This window comes from Micropterus salmoides, unplaced genomic scaffold (assembly GCF_014851395.1).
Source record: "Micropterus salmoides isolate LMB-PRFRI ecotype aquatic unplaced genomic scaffold, ASM1485139v1 Ms_hic_scaffold_16, whole genome shotgun sequence".
NCBI lineage: Eukaryota > Metazoa > Chordata > Actinopteri > Centrarchiformes > Centrarchidae > Micropterus > Micropterus salmoides.
The window spans coordinates 9,213,961-9,230,987 of NW_024040707.1; the positions used below are offsets into that span (position 1 = coordinate 9,213,961).

Consider the following 17,027-nt stretch of genomic DNA (forward strand, 5'->3'; position numbering starts at 1 on the left):
GGATTTTTAACCTTCCTTGGATAGTACTTCACAGGATAATTTAAAACTTTGACCTGCTGGTGGCGTTAGAGTAAATGTTGTGGGATAACTAAGTCAGTAGGATTAATCCTCGGGGGACCATGAATGTCTGTAATAGATGTTATGGTTGTCCATTTAATAGTTGAGATATTTCTGGATCAAAGTGGTGGTATGACAGACCGAAAGTGCCACCCAGAAAGCCAAGGTGCTAGTGTGGCTAAAACATGTTTTGACAACCAACAAATGATCTTAATCTGCTGAACCTTTATGAGACTGATGATAAGTAGATCCATTCTGAGCAAACGCTTCCTCTCCACCTCTATTTCCTATGCACTCCAACACAGGAGACATACTGTAGCACCGCTACCTGTTATGGAGGGAACAGGATGCAATGCTCAGGTTTAATGTGTCACCCTCAGGCCACAGAGTGCTGAGTCAGTCGCCACTGACAAGGTCTCCTCGCCCTGCTTTCACCCTGAAAGCTGAATTATTCATTAAAGGAGAGGAAAGCACAGGAGACCCTGCTAATTTCTCAATGGGATTGTTGGCTGTCCTCACAGTAGTTGTCCAATGAAAAGACAAGCTCAAATGGTTGGTTTAAAATGATCTGTGAATATTTTACTCAATATATTTATGAAATGGACATCACCCGCCCTCCGCACAGTTAAAAGTGCACTCAGTGACTCATTGACTTGTGGCAGAGAGGACAGATCTTGTGTTTCCTGAACTGATATGGCATTAGCTGCTTTCAAGGACACTGAACGGCGATGTGTGGGAGTCTGAATCAGACCCTCGCAGATTTATTGAGTGCACTCACGCCATTGGATACATCCAGCAGCGGCTCGAGTTGTTTTAAAGGTTGGGGACTTTGCCAGTAGTCATCATCAAAGAGAGTGTGTCTGTGTTCGTGTCCTTTTCGTAACTGGCAACAAGCCAGAGAGGCATGCAGAGGTTAACTTAGCATATGACATTCTCTCCAGCACCGAATCCCCATAATAAACTAAATCATGTTAAAGTGAGAGCGCACAGGGACGGAGTGCACCGATTTAAACATGGCTATTGAATATTCATCTCCAGCTATTCAATGGCATGAGAAACATTAATAATGTGCATGAGATAATTGTTACATGTTTACTGCCAAACAACTAGCGAGTTAGTTGATAGCAATTAAAAAGAAAAACTAAATTCAAATGTCACACAGATTTAACACAAGTATACCTTAAATATTTTTGATCACATCAGAGAATAGAGGAAACAATACACAACAGTGCAACAATAGATCACGTTTATTTTCCATTATCAATTAATTATTTATCAGTTGTTCATATATTTTGTACATCAAATATGACCAGACTCAACATAGAACAGGCATGATCGAGTTACTTATTGTACATCCATCAGAGAGGTTCAATATTTACAAGGTCAGCGGTATCAAAAATCATATTCCCATGAGCTCTTTGGAGACAGATATTCTTCACTGTAATGCACAGCCCAGATACATAATGGCCCGTCAAACTCACCCAGTACAGGAAAATTTTCCGCTTTTACCCTTGAGATAAAAGCTTAAAACCCTTGAATAAAACGTACATAAAAGTATGTGCCTTGTGCTGTAAATTTGTTGTCCATTAGTCTCCCGCCTTTATGTCTTTGGCTTGTTTTTTTTTTATTTGTTCTTACATCTTACAAGTATTTATTTTATGCCTTTAGGGGCTGTACACAAATGATCGGGTGGGGAGGGGGATGGAACATTATGTTTCACTTTGTAAAAAATAAAGACCCTCTCCAGCGTTATTAATAATATCCTTGGAACCTCCTTTTAAGACCCTCCCCCAAATATTTCAAAATAATATTACAGCACTGAATTGGTACAATTTGAGGTAATACTTTATAATACAGCCTATATTTTACAGGGTAAATGTGTTTGAAGCAGGTACCAATAAAATACTTATCGGTTCCTACTGGTATTTAAATTCAGGTACTCAGACAAAGGAGTTATTGAAGCACACAGTATAATTTATTCCTTTAAAATCCCCCATTGTGACTCCCTTGTTCCCCATAGTCTTGTTTTCTTCCTCTGAACCTACATTTAAATACCAGTAGGAGCTGGTAAGTATTTTCTAGGTACCTGATTCATTCAACAGAATTACACTGTAAATTAGGGGCTGTATTATTAAGTGTATGTCAATTTCTTTCAACATATATACTTATGGTGTACAAAGAAAAGCATGGTGCACTCCTATTTAAACCTTAATATGTTTATGGAGCAATAATGTTAAAATATCCACCAAATGACATGTCAGTCATTGAACCAGGAGCTATTTAATGAACAGTTATTACTACTGTCGCTGAATGAGCAAAATAGGCACAGGCATCATCTCCAGGCCTGCTGAGGAGCATAAAGCTTGGGTAATGTATTTCCTATATCTGTAGAAATTTATCTGCCTACCTGTGGGCACTCTGCCCGTGCACTCGTGACACTTGGTGGAGGGGCTTTGGAGGAAAGCCTGAAGGGGGTGGGATTTTTCTGTTGGATACTTTCAAAATGTAGCAATCTCTTGCTAGTTTCTCCAACATTGCCTACCCCACCTTTAAGGACTGGGCTATGCTAGAAAATAACTGTCTAATAACAGCACATGTTTTCAGGCCGTCTCTCCTGGAAGACATTCATAGTGTTGCACTCTGTTGAAAACATGAAAAAATGTAGTCAAAAAGTAGTCAAACTCTGCTTACTTTCTGAAGCCTCCCTAATCTGACATCAGAAAAGTGTGTGTGTGTGTGTGTGTGTGTGTGTGTGTGTGTGTGTGTGTGTGTGTGTGTGTGTGTGTGTGTGTTTGGTGTGGGGCTGAAAATGGTTGCTTTTTTACCTCCTTGCCTCTTCTTACTCACCATGTTTCACGCTGAGCGATGGACAGGCAGAATGCTTTGTGGACGAGACAAAATACCCTTTAAAATCTTGTGTGTACAAGGACATTAAGTTTTTCTGTCACGATCGTAGACATTGTTCTTCTGCACCGCTTTTCTCATTGAATTTCACTGAAATAAGACACATTGGGTAAAAAAAATTTCTGCATTTTCACTCACAAACACACACACACACAGGAGTATTTAACGCTAAAGGCATTCAATACCACCATCAAAAGCCTTTTCTAATGTTCCTAGAGAAGATAAGGTGTTCATTAACAGCTATATAATGCAGACTCAGCAGGAAATACAATCTGATGTTACACTTCGTTAGAAAGCATGCATCTTTTTGTCCTTTTTACCTCAGATTTCATGACTTCATGTGTATCTTTACGCATGGTTATAGAAAGATAAAAGGTGTAATGTGCTATAGATCTCCCAGTTCTCTAATGCTACCTCTGCTTGTAGTAATTACACACTGAGCCTCTTGCCACATTTGTTTGTCACAGCTTTGCGCTTTAAATATCTGTTTCATGACTACAGTGAGCGCTACGCCTCTGGGAAAAGAGGTGTCAAAGGGGACAAAACCACAAATCACATATTTTCTGCAACTTTCCACTCCCGACACACCTGCACACAGATAGATGCCGACCTGTACGCAGGCACATTCACCCATAGCCACTCATCCTTGCAGCAACAGATGGACGGCCTTGAGGCAGAGCCTGAGACACTTGTGTGAGGGGTAGAGCTGCCAGCTGATTGCTAAGATCAGGTGTGCGTCTACACAAAGGCACCTCCTGCTCTTTTCAAGTGTCTTGGTTTAACTAGCCTCAGGACAAATGCAGACACAAAACAACAGTGGCATCTGTGGCAGGTAATGATCCCTCGACACAAAAATCTGGATAATGACATACCTCGACCATTTGTTGCAGTTAAAATCACTGTTGCTCATTCTGAGCTCCACGTGTGTCCTCCAGCAACATGTGCTGGAACTGTGAGAGCGGCTTGGTCGAGTTACAGCCATAGATCAGCAGTCAGTCAGTGTTGGAGTCGAGCCAGCGGAAGCAGGGCGGATGAAACTGTGTATATGCTGCTGATCCAACCTCCATAAATTGGGCTGCACACATTGCATAAGGTCAGTGGTGGATTAGAGTGCACTGCATCAGCTAATGAGCTTATTACTGTTTTTTTATTTTTATTTTATCAATTGGTTAGGTACATTTTCTAAACCATGTTTCAGTTTTCAAAACACTAAGCGTAAACACCATATAATTTTATCTGATTCTACCTAGTCCTTGTCTTGCAAAAGGCCGTCACTCCCTCAAACATTTAACTCAAGCCAAAAGTAAATAAACCAACAAGTTAAACGCTGCCACCAAAATATCATCTTTATCATTACTTAATGCACCTATAATTTATGTTTTGTATAATTGTTTAGCTGTTCAGCCCACTGCTGTTTTGGTTAACTCATAACGTTGTTTGTGAACACAGCAATCAGCTGTTTTCAACTAAAAAACTTTAAAAACCTGCTGTACACTACCTTCTCAACAGCAAACGGCAGAAAGATACAGTTAGCAACTGAACTACTGGTGAACATAATGGAGCATTTAGCAGCTAAAGAGCCAGATATTTCCCTCAAGAGTTATTATTGCAGGTTTAAAGTCAAGACTGTCAATATTTATGGAACTTTGTGAGTGAGACAAAATGACACTAAAACTGTCTCTTTTTGTCATTTCTCATTGAGACTACATACAGTGACCCAGTAATAAAGTTAAATATCCTCTACAGGTGACTAAAACACTCCTGTGATACAAACACCAGTTTGTGTAAAGCAAGCTAATAGTAAGACAACATGAAATAGAAAAATGTAGGTCCCAAAATAAGAAAATTCATGTAAACAAGGAACCATTTAGAAATGAACATGATTCCCTACCAACACATTGTCTACTCATTACCCAAACACTTCTGTTGTTGGTGATATGATCTCATCAGATCCTCTACAGGTGACTGAATAAACTCCTGTGTATCGTAAACACTGCCTTAAGATACACACATCTTTTTGCACACAAAATCTTTTGGATCATTTGAGACATTTCGCTACTGTGTGAAAGCAACAGGAAATGCATAAATAGTGGTGAGAAAATCGAGAAAAAATGTAAGAGCAGGAGTTGTGTTGCCTAAAACATCTGACTGAAACAGGTGAATTTTTGAATAGTAACCACAAGATAAAGAAGCATGAGACAAACACATCACACCGACACACACTCAATGACCTGTTCACTAAAAGCCGGACTGATGTGTTGCAATACAGTCTACACCTGCCCGTCTCATGTTTCCCCACAATACCACTGTGGCGTGGCTCAGACGAGTACCCCGCCACCCCTGGATTCAAACATCCACCAACAGGGTGTCCCCTTGATCCCCTCTTCGCTCCTCTTGCTTTAGTAAACACGATAATAGCAGTGCTGTGTTCGTGTGGGCTCCATGTTAACACTGTGGCTGTCAAAGGCCATCATGCCCCTTCAAAGGATGATGGCTCTCTAAAGTGGGCTCTCTCGGTAGCAGCCATTTTCCACTTGACTGGCCCCACACACACGAGGGGGACTGGTAGCCCCTAGCAGCTGGGCTAGACTGGTCACTGGGGGTGGGGAGAAGGAGATGAATGGGCTGGATATAAGAAGAGGGGGCTAATAACAAGATGGGAAGGGCATCTATATGCATCAAGAGGTGTGTTTTTGTATTTTGTCCTAAAATATGCCCTTTATTTTACCCTCCAAAACACTTTTGCACCACTATGCAGCTACAGCTCAGGTGTGTTTATACATTTAAGTTGATCTGCTCATTGTTAATATACCTGACTTACATCTCCTCTCGCTGGCATTAGCATAACACATCATTCTGCACGTCAGCTGAAACATTTTGCTGCTCGCCGAAAACCTGGCAAATCTCTTGCACTCCTTGATGAGAAACAGACTGCCAATATCTCATCAGGAACCGGGAACAAAAGCCAATTGAGATGTTATGATATGAATGATAATTCAGCAAGTGTCTGCTTGCTCGGCCGTATGGGCTTTGTGTCAACACTCCGGGTCCAGCCAGGTCTCACTCGGGACAGGGAGAGGAGGATGCATTTTCATAAATCATTTCTTGACACCACATCAAGGTTATGTGGTTGGCTGTCTGTAGCCTGTAAATTGCCTTTGCATTGACAATGCAAAGGAGCTCCGCTGGGATATAAGTAGTTCAGTAGCTATTTATGACTGGAAAATTAGGATGACCTTTTCCCAAACTGTGATAATGATGCCTTCAATATAAACCAATTCACCAAAGCGAAATGTCTTATCATATTCCTGAAATATAAAACATTTATGTAGCAGCTACATGCATACAGACAGGCTAGCTTTTGTCACCCATCCATGATGCACTGGCTTTATACTACCCACAGAGTGGAGGTAATAATTAGCTCACTACAGCAGGGTAACAAGTTAGCACCCCCGTCCTGCTGTGTGGCTCTGTAATTGGTCCCCTCATGTGGCACAGTCGGGCCCCAGAACAAAGGGTTCCCAGAGGGGGAATCTATGCTGACCCATGCTGAACCCTCCACAACAATGACAGGCAGGAAGCATTTACATATGCTGACAGACTTGTCTCTTCCTAGGGTGGAGTGCTAGGCACTTCATTAAAGCAACATCAATACCTGCTGATAGAAAACGAGGAGTGGGCCTGTGCGCATCACTGTCTGCTCCGAGACACTGTAGTGAAATGACATAGGGCTGTCACATCCAATTTTAAATAAATGAACAGCATTTATTAAATGGAGTGTGTGTGGAAATTGATGGGAGAGGTGCTGTCTGAGCTGTGTCTGTCTGTGAATTATCTGCATGCATCAGCAATTGGTTTACCCACAAGCTGTTCACCTGAACAGCAGCTGCCAAAATCTGACGCCATGCGGCATCACCCAAACAAATTCTCACACTTTCTGAGCATTGTTTTGTTATTTTTGTCAAAGGGAAAAAAACGTAGTTATGTGTGGGCGTGCTTTTACAATAAGTCAAATGTTAACATGCTACCCATTGAACCCTGCATTTGTGCCTCAGAACGAGAAGATCATGAAACGTCAGACACAGGTGACATATCTGTCGATTCTGCAGCAGTGCAGGTGGGTTCATTCATTCATTGCATCATGCCGCTGTGAATTCATTCTCTTATCCAGTTAAAGGAAGGGTAAGTCCTCCTTCCATTTGACACGTTGCTCATTTAGCTGAGAGAAACAGTGGCTGGCTGGAAAGGGGGGGCGGGGGGTTGGTGATGGTGGTGGGGGGTGGGAGGCTGCTCTATGGGAGGTGTCGTCCTGAGCAGATGGACCTCTCATTGGCGTAGTAAGTGGAGTCTTCACATGGCAGAGGAGACTACAGGATCTCACAGGACCGGGACATCCAGGTGGCCACAGCCCCTCCTGACCAGCTGGAGGAGCGATGGGACCATCTGACACTCGCAGGAAAATGATACACTTTTCTTTGCTGCTTTGTTTTGTCTTGACACAAAAGCTCTGAGCCAATCAAGGAATTTAGCTAATGAAGCTTAGAGAAAATCCTTTTGATTACACTCAAGGTCATGTTAACAACAGGAGAGCAGCATTTTAATGCAAAATTAAGGTGAACGTTCCTAGTTTATGATCATAAACATAATAAATCAGATCCATTGTTTGATAAAGATTTTATTGAAATCTGCATCAACAACCGACTGCAGTGATTTCCGTACAGCTTGCACAATACTGCAATGTGGATTCAACAAATCCAAGTGAGAAAGTCCCATCTGTGCTTCTCCTCCACTGATCCGGGACCCTGGAGGCTACATAGGGCTAATTGTGGCCCCATTTTCACTTCTTCATCTTTTTGTTTTTACTCAGTGTCGGGGTCATGGAAGCTCCCAAGTGACCAGCGGCAGGAGCAACAGCCATCGGCCCCCGCTGAGCATCAGTAATTAGAGCCCTCCTCCCCCTCCTCCGAGCCGGGGAAGCTCTCGCCCTCCTCCTGAAGGGCAAGCGGGCAGAGAGGAGGAACAGCTGCTGATGGGAAACCACTCTCCGGTTCCCATGAATGACCAGCGTCCCTCCGTCCTCCTCAGAGGATGTGCAGCAGCATCTTTGATGGCGATGATGGAGGCTTGGACCAGACATATTATAGGACCATAGGCTGTCTGGTTTCTCATGGCTGTTTATCCTGCCTCTTTCTTTTTGTTTGTTATCACCATTCCTATGACTCATTGGTGATTTATTCATCTGTTGATGGTTTATTATTATTACTGAGAGAATGTCTGAATTTGAAAAGCAGTATTGCAAGACTCACACATGCATAAGATGAACAATAAATTACAATAAGTGGACTATAACATTAGCATGGTCTGTAATAAATACAACCTTTATGAAGCATATAATGGCCACTTTAATTAAAAATGAAAGTATCTACTGGCCAATATAATGGTCAGCTCAGGGATGGTGACAAAATATTAGGTACACCCAGTGGTGGAAGAAGTATTTAGATCCTTTACTCAAGTCAAAGTACCAATACACAATGCAATTTAATACTCCATCACAAGTATTCAAGACCTGCATTCAAAGTCAGTATCATCAGCATCATCAAATTATAGTTTAAGGATCAAAAGTAAAAGTGCTTGCTCTTCAGAAAAATATCACCTGTGTCTGATTAATTAATATGTTGCTTTTAAAATAGATGGAACAATTTCTAGGGTGATCAATCTTTATTTCTTTTTCTTTTTTTTTCTTCTTTTTCCCAATTGAATAATTTTTCCTCTTAAGCTCTCAAAAAAGAAATTAAACCTTGTGAGAGGTTTAGAGGGTAAATGTCTCCTGGATGGAACTGATAACAACACTTAAAACATCTGATATGTGGCAAAGGGCCCAAACCAGTCTCCCTTTGTAAACCAAATGGTTGGGAATCTGGTTTAAAACAGTGATGACATCTGTGAAATAAATGTAGTGGAGTTACAAGCTCAATATTTCCCTCTGAAATGCAGTAGAGTAGAAGTATAAGGAAGTAACATAAAATGGAAAAACTGTAACACATATACTAAAGTGTAAGAACCTCAAAAATTGTACTGTTCTTTTACAGTAAATATGCTTTCCACCTCTGGGTACACCTAACAATACAAAAATGAATTCCAAAATAACAATTCAACATGAACTGATCTTTATATTGGAGGACTGATGTTGTGCTGTCCCATGTTGTCCACTCCCTGAATATTACATGCAGCTATATTTCATAAGAACTAGAACTCAACATTACATCTTACTGATTGTTTCTGGGCTAGAGCTGCTAGTATAATACTATATGTGGCTGTCCATGTCCTGACTTTAATATTCACAGCAATAAAATGCATCAACAACCTGTTTTTATTAGCTTTTCATTTTATACATGCATGTTTAAATTGCAAAGGAAACATCCCATATAATAGGTGTATAAATGTCAGGATTAAATCTATAGCTAACATTGTATAATTATTTTTTTTTTTTTTTCATTTACACAGTGTAAATGTATTTCCAGGCCTTGTGGTCACTGGGTGCCTGCAGGGTGTGGAGTGACAGGTTTGTGATATACAGAAGGGTGCTTGCGCCATCTAGTGGGCAAACAAGCTGACAGTCTCAAGATTGGTGTAATAATTGCAATATTACTGGCTGATTCTAATTTCCAATATTTTTAAAGGTCTGACCTGCCAATTCCAAGTTTCTTTCTAAGAACTATAATTGACAGCGTACACAAAAAGTGTTTAAACTTTTCTTTAATGGAAAATAATTTCTTTTTTTGGATTCCCATTCGCACCAGCGTAAGCGTTCAATTGTACATTCATAATAAAACACTGACTGTTACAGAAAGGTAAGTCCTCCTTCCATTTGACATGCTGCCACAGTTACAGGACCTTCTCTCACCCAAACACATCTCAATATAAATCAGTCCTGCAGGTTAGGCTGCTGGACAGAGCTTTTCTTTACAAATAACATCCAACTGAAAATAAATTGCAGTATAACACGGCTCAGTGTTTCCTACAGAATGACTGTGTGGTGGGGATGGTCTGCTAACCATGCTTTTCCCTTCAGACACACCTACACCTGTCTATCTCTGTTCCTCACTCACGGAATGTGTCTGCTCTGTTGACTTTCTTCATCAGCATTATGTTTTATAAACGTTTTGGATTTTTCCAGCTGCAATTCCCTTTTCACAGCAGCAGGTGAGCCACGTGTGGAGGAGGCTTGTTGTTAATGACATCTGCACTAATTGGTGTGTTCACTATTGCTTTATCTGGTCCATGCTTGTAAAATATCCACCTATCTGCATCTTCTAACATAATACCAGATAATCAGCCTACCTTATAATAATCAGCATCACAAAGAAAACCTGACATGGTCATCTCACATCTTCATGCTGGTGTAGAAAGTTCATAAATTGCTGTATATCTTAAGAAAACCTAAGAAGCTAAAATTCCCATGCCAAATTCTTGTCAACTGTTACCGAGGAGCAATAGAAAGCTTCCTGACTGGAAACATCACCAACTGACATGGGATATGCACGGCCCAGGACCAGAGGGCTCTGCAGCGGGTGATTAAAACAGTTCAGAAGGTCATTGGTAGCCATCTCCCGAGCATCAGTGATATTGAGGGGAGGTGCCTACGCAGAGCCCAAAGGATACTAAAGGACAGTACCCACCCCAGCCACAGCCTGTTCATCCTGTTGCCATCTGGATAGAGATACAGAAGTATCTGCTGTCGAACCACCAGACTGCAGAGCAGCTTTCCCCCCCAGGCTATGAGACTCTTAAATTCACATTCATCCTCAGCACTGCTTTATGCAAAGTAGATTTTGTATATATCGTCTGCTTTGTAGCAGAGGAGAACTACTAACTGCATTTCATTTTACAACCCTGTTGTAAAATTATTTAAAAAATTTAAATTAAATTTACCTTATACCTTGTTATACCAGATAACACCTCTCTCTCTGTGCAAAATAACAATTAACGTTGACGTCAGTTAATATACCTGGGCAGTCCACCCAAGTAAAGTCTGTGTGTGGGGAAACATGGCTTATTTTGGACTTACCATGTTATTATGTTTTAGCATGTGCTTGTGTGTGTGGCTGTGACAATAGTAAGTTACTATCTGTGCCGCTATGCATACATGTAAATGTAGCTGACACAAGATCGGACATGTGAGCCTGACCGTCACCGGTCATGCCAATTAAGCTGAAAGCCGATTTGGTCATAAGCTAATGGAACGGTGCACCTCTTGAGTATTTGTATATTTTAAGAAATGCACTTGCTATGAGTTAGATGAGAAGATTGATGCCACTCTCATTTTTATAGGCTAAATATGAAACTACAGCCAGCAACCAGTTAGCTTAGCTTAGCATTAAGACAGGAAGCAGAGGGAAACAGCTGCCTGACCCTGTCCAATGTAAACATCTGCTACTAGCACCACTAAAGCTCACTAATTAACATGTTTTATCTTCTTTGTTTAATCTGTACCCCTGCTTCCAGTCTTTATCCTAAATCAAGCTAATTCACAACCACCTCTTGCACCATAATTAACAAGAAACTAAAGTGTGTCTAGCCTCTTTAGTACTGTGGTTTTCATATTAACTGTCATAAAGGACATTTAGTGCTGCAGTAGTCTCCTGACTGAAACAGTCGGTAGATGTTAACCAGCGGGAACATGGTGACCGAGCCAACTAGTGAGCCCATCTGTGCTGCAGCTCCACACCAGACCAGGGCGATGTGGCTCCGGTCTCTCAGGATTACACCCACCATTACTTTGACATAAGTCAGCGTCCCAGTGAAGAAGAGCCATGAGAGCACCTGAAAGTAGACATGTTCATATGAAAATCTGGGAAATGTTTAACATCAGTTTCAAATGTTGATACCTCAGCTTCATACAAATGTGTTGCCTGGTCATCAGTTATGTACTCAGTCTTTCTATGCAACACCATACAGTCTATTAGCCAAACACATCTTTTACACATTTCTTTTTGTCTTTTCAGTTTTTTTTTTTACACAACATGTTTCACTTACAATGATTATCTTTCACTTACAATGATTATCTCTCCCACCACAGACCCTCGAAGCAAAGGACATGGACTCAGAGCTGCCATAGCCATGTTATAGCTGCCAAATCCTGTCCCCAACGCTGTCAGCACGCCAAGAACGACAAGTGACCTGAAAACAAAGGAGGTTTGTTATCAGCAGCAGTGTCCATACTTCTAAGAATCCATTTAGAGATAAAGAATAGTTGGATTGACAGAAACTATGTGCCCAAGTCATTTATTAAGCAAGTGAATGGATGGATTCAAAATTTTCACCAGCAACCAGATGCCCATATGAATAATGAAACAGGTTTTGCTAGCTGTAATCATTCCTCCATTCTGGCCAATAAGAGATGCTTTTCTTAATATCTGCCAATGTAAGTGATAGGGGACAAAACCAGTCTGTTGTTCAGTGCAAAAATATGATGCCATGTCCAGGCTGGCCTCTGTTCCACTAGCTTCTGTAACTTAATGCAATCTTTCATTCAGCATTTCTATCATTCACTTTTCTGAAAAAGTGAAACATGCTCTTGAAGTTTAATTTCTGACAAATCAGCTCAGCTACAACACTTACTATTACAAATTGTTAATGATTTTAACAAACTTAAACAATGATTACTTTTGAGCACAGTAAAAAAGAGTTTTATAGATATGGAGAAACTTGGTTTCGTCCATTCGTCTACATTTAGCTGGAGTCACTGCTGTCTTAAAACTTTTACAGCATTCAGTCTCCTGTTGTTACAGCCTTGTCTGAATAAACCGCAGCGCCATGACTCGCTCATGGACTCATCTCTTTAGTCAAACTGTGACATTTTATCCGTGAGGGTATAGGGCTTATGGGAAATGGTATTCGTTAAATACAGCTAAAACCCAGAAATATTAAAGGAGCTATATAGTTTTCAGCGACCTCTAGCGGCGGGGTTTTAGCTTGCAACCACTACCTTCCCAAGCTCATGCACACGCTTGAACTTATGAATGAGTCAAAACAAAGTCCAACACACTGGAGACAGCGTCACATAACACACTAGAAACTCAGGAAAACACCCACTGAAACATTATAGTAATATTTTATCAGCCAGAGGTTGAACTAATCCATGCTCGTTGCATGATAACTTTACATTGGTTGCATTTAGCCGACGGGATATATCGGCGTTAGCTTGCTTGCCACTAACTATTTGTGCATCTTTCACCGGAGGCTCAACGGATTTATTGGATAATAACAAAAACGGTTAGTGAGCTAGAAACAAACCGCTGGTGCTTTGTACCATTACATAATTTCTTGCAGGGTAAAATGAACACGTTGACATAATACCGGTGGTACACAAGATAGTTATATGGATTGCGTCTGCTGGTGAAGTAATAGGGAAAGCCATACAACTAGTATTTTGCAATGGATAATGTTAGCAACTGGTCTTGTTAGCTGAAAAGCTAACATAATCGAACTTGAGCCAACTAAAGTATATATTTTAAATAAATATATTTTACATGCTTTGCAGTTATAGAATAGGATGAAAGCCAACTTTAGGACAGTTATCAAAACAAAGCGCAGGTGACTCGAGCCTTTTCCGACACTAACCGTGTTTTCGCCCAACATCTATCTTATTCTTGTTTGGCCTGACAGGCTGCAGCACATAAAACTTTATTGGTGTTTTTATCCTTAAGTGGAGTTTGTGTTGGAGTCTGTGTTGTGCTGGGAGCCCACCATTAGCAGACTCCTTTATTTTAGCTGTTCAGAATCAGTAAGCAAGAGGCTCGGGAGCGCGCATGCAGAAAATCCGATCCGATTCCTTCACACTTAATGCAGAATAGTGGCTGTTTCAAGGGACCAAGAAAGGAGGACGTAAAAAACGACATATAACCCCTTTAAAAAACAACACTATCCCTATCTTAGCGTTGTTACAAATGTCAATGTGCTTTTGAATGAGATTTTCTTACTTCTGGAACAGAACCCTGAAGTTCCCGTTTCACTTCATCACTGACTTTGGAAAAACATTAGAAAAGGTTTTCTTAATGGCCAGTATGAACAGGAAGACTGATTAAAGCCAAACCTGTTTCAGTGTTCATATGGGCACCTGACTTGTTTTAAGACAGACTAGACAAATTGTGAACATATCCTTTAATAAAAAAAAATCACAATCTATACAACGATAATATGTACCTGTTTTGGAAGAACATTGCAATGGTGGCAGCCAGTGGGTTGGCCACTGACGACAGAGCAGCAGAGAGGTGATAGGCCAGGTTCCCGTAGGGCATACAGGAGTACGTCTGCACAGAGGGCAGCAAGCCGTTGGTTGCAGCATTAACCCACACCACCAGAAAATAGATGACGGTCAGCTGGTACACAGAGTGTTTTGGGCTGGGCAGCAGAAGTCTGCTCTGTGCTGCTCCCTCTCCCTGCCATTTCACACCCTCTCCATCAGTCTCTACTCCAGGGTTCTCCAGGCCGGAGCTGACAGATACTGCAATGTCTGGTGTGAGGTTTTCGGTGGACAGCTCATATGTCCCAGGAAGCCTGTTCAGTGCAACAAAAGAAGCCAGGCTTATGCACATCATGGCTGCAAGGAAGAAGAAAAACACCTCTGTGGAAAAGTTGGGAGGAAGATACTCTGTATGTAATGACCACATGCCTGTGTGGTTTCCTGGAGTGTGAGAGGAGTTGACACATTTGGCGATGCCCACACCTTGTGCCAGAGCGACTACGCCAGGAATGAAACCACTTAGCCCTTCTCCAATAAAGAACGTTGTGACGTATTTCGCTGGAAGCTGTGTCATGAAAGGCAGGAAGGTGACTGAGGAGGTGCAGTCCACCAGAGAGAGGAAGATTGTGATGATGAAGAAGGCAGTGCTATGTAATGCCCCAGCCACTATCGTGGTCTTGTCCCAAAAGAAGGCGAGCAGAATGCAGGAGAGGACACCGATGCAGAGAATGGAGTAAATGACAACATGCTCTTTAAGACAACCCGGACACAGCTTGTGCATGAGGGTGACCAGCAGAGGCCCCAGGTTGGCTAGCTGGATGATGACTGTCAGGTAGGATGGGAGCTCCCAGCCCTCCGGGAGAGTGTTGACGATGAGCGGCAGTTCCACCCACAGACCGTTCACCGCCACCCAAGAGCCCAGACCAAAGGCACAGGCCAGCATGTGGATGAGCAGAGCCATACTGCTGCCAGACCAGTCTGAAGAAAGTTTGAAGAAGATGAAGCTGTCGTTCCACCTCTGCTGTGTGTCATACCTTGAACAAAAAAGTAAGGCACATTAAAATTTTGCCATTACATATACCAAAATAATTAGTTTTTAAATGTTACACTTTAAGTCAACCAAAACATTATTGAGAGCTCCATCTCAGACCAAAACTATCAGCATGATTACCATAAAACCACACACACATTGTGTCTCGTAGGAAAAGGAGGTCCTCTTTACCTGACAGAAGGGAGTTGTACTGTACATTATTCATCTATAGAGCTCTACTACAAAACTGCTAAACTGTCTCTGCTCTCTGATCATATCTACATAAATAGATTCATTGTAATGTGAGGCCACAGGACATGTAAAGTACACAACATGTTGAAACTGGTTTTAAATACTATTTCCTGACAAATTAAATGAGTAGTTTTGAAATAAAGATCTCTCTTTGTTTTTAAAGATTTTAAAATGTTATAGTATAATTGAATGCTACTAGTAACTGTTTTTCTAAATGTTCTTGTCTTAAAAACCACTGTTATGTGTGCGTGTGTGTGCGTGTGTGTGTGTGTGTGTGTGTGTGTGTGTGTGTGTGTGTGTGTGTGTGTCGGTGTGTAAACTGTGGGGTTGTCAAGCTTTTGAGAGGATATAGGATGATGTTATGTAGTATGAATATGTCAATAATATGCCATTACTCTTATGCTGCAGTGTAACTATATCCGTCAAATAAATGTAGTGGCATAAAACGTATATTTCTCTCTGAAATGGAGTGAGGTAGAAGTATAACGTGGCATAAAATGGAAACATTGAAGTGTCTCAAAATTGAATTTAAAAACTGTGCTGGAGCAAAAACATGTTCCATTGCTGCTTAGAGTTGATTCCTTTATACAACATAGACAAAGGAACACCCCTGTTGTTAGCGGCAGTAAATATCTCTAATCCCTGATAATTCATGAGAGCAAATGTCAGTTGAGTCATTATCAGTAAACCCTTACAACAATAATGTAACAAACTCAAGGACAAGTGTCTTTCTTCACAGTTAAAGCCGGTGGGAAATCAAATCTCTTCTGACAGAAACTCACACCACCAAAACCAATGTCGTTTTAGTTCACACACACAGTGCACTACTCGTGTTTCAAGCAGCTGATCACACATGTTGTGTGGAGGCGTCTGACAATCCATATGGTCCTTCGTGCCTCTTGGTATGCTTGTGGCTTCCACACTTACCTCATGATAATGGACACAGCAAGTTTGACTTTGTGTAAATAATCACATGACACACCCACGTTTGCTCAACAAATTCTTCTGAGATAAACAGTATCATGCCTTTAAATAATGTCATCACTTGAGATAATAATAAAATAGTGTGGTCTTAGTTTTGATTCTCATGTTTTAGAGGAACAGAAAATACACTGTCAGCTGATCTGACACACAAACACAGCTGCCTTTTAAACATGTACTTACAAGTTTCTTCAGTCCCTGGAGGTGCTGAATATGACTTGCTGTCATTCTACATAGAAGTAAGTGACAGACCTCCTTTGGCTATTGGTGCGTACACACAGAGATGGGAATCACATGGCTTCTAGGTAGGTCAGAGTCCAATCCAGCAGTTGATCAGCTCCACTGGATAACAAGAGGGCAGTGTCTATATCCACTAAGCTTTCTTTACGGCACCTCTTAATTAGGTCAAGTCAGTACTGAAGCGCCTCAATGTGCCCTTGACATTTTTGCTCGCAAAGTTTGCCAGCTCCAGCAGAAAAACAAAATGTTCTGCACCAGTTATTTTTGACTGTCTATGCCTGCACCACTCCCTACTGCCCTCAAGTCTGATCTGGCACT

At 41.3% G+C, this 17,027-nt stretch overlaps 1 protein-coding gene and 1 long non-coding RNA gene across 2 annotated transcripts in view; one reads left to right on the forward strand and one right to left on the reverse strand.

Moving 5' to 3' along the window:
- The window catches only part of LOC119905944, a 46,878-nt gene extending 38,226 nt beyond the window's left edge, over window positions 1–8,652 (forward strand). The window contains exon 3 of the long non-coding RNA XR_005444909.1: window positions 7,829–8,652. This is a non-coding gene — a long non-coding RNA (uncharacterized LOC119905944). The remainder of the gene's footprint in view (window positions 1–7,828) is intronic.
- Window positions 8,653–9,312: 660 nt separating this feature from the next.
- Window positions 9,313–17,027, reverse strand: slc52a3 (solute carrier family 52 member 3). Its single transcript, XM_038723372.1, has 4 exons — window positions 16,653–17,027; window positions 14,167–15,240; window positions 12,018–12,141; window positions 9,313–11,784 (listed from the first exon to the last, which is right to left on the reverse strand). The coding sequence occupies exons 2-4, from the start codon at window positions 15,165–15,167 to the stop codon at window positions 11,572–11,574; spliced, it is 1,338 nt and encodes a 445-aa protein (XP_038579300.1). The 5' UTR covers window positions 15,168–15,240; window positions 16,653–17,027; the 3' UTR covers window positions 9,313–11,571.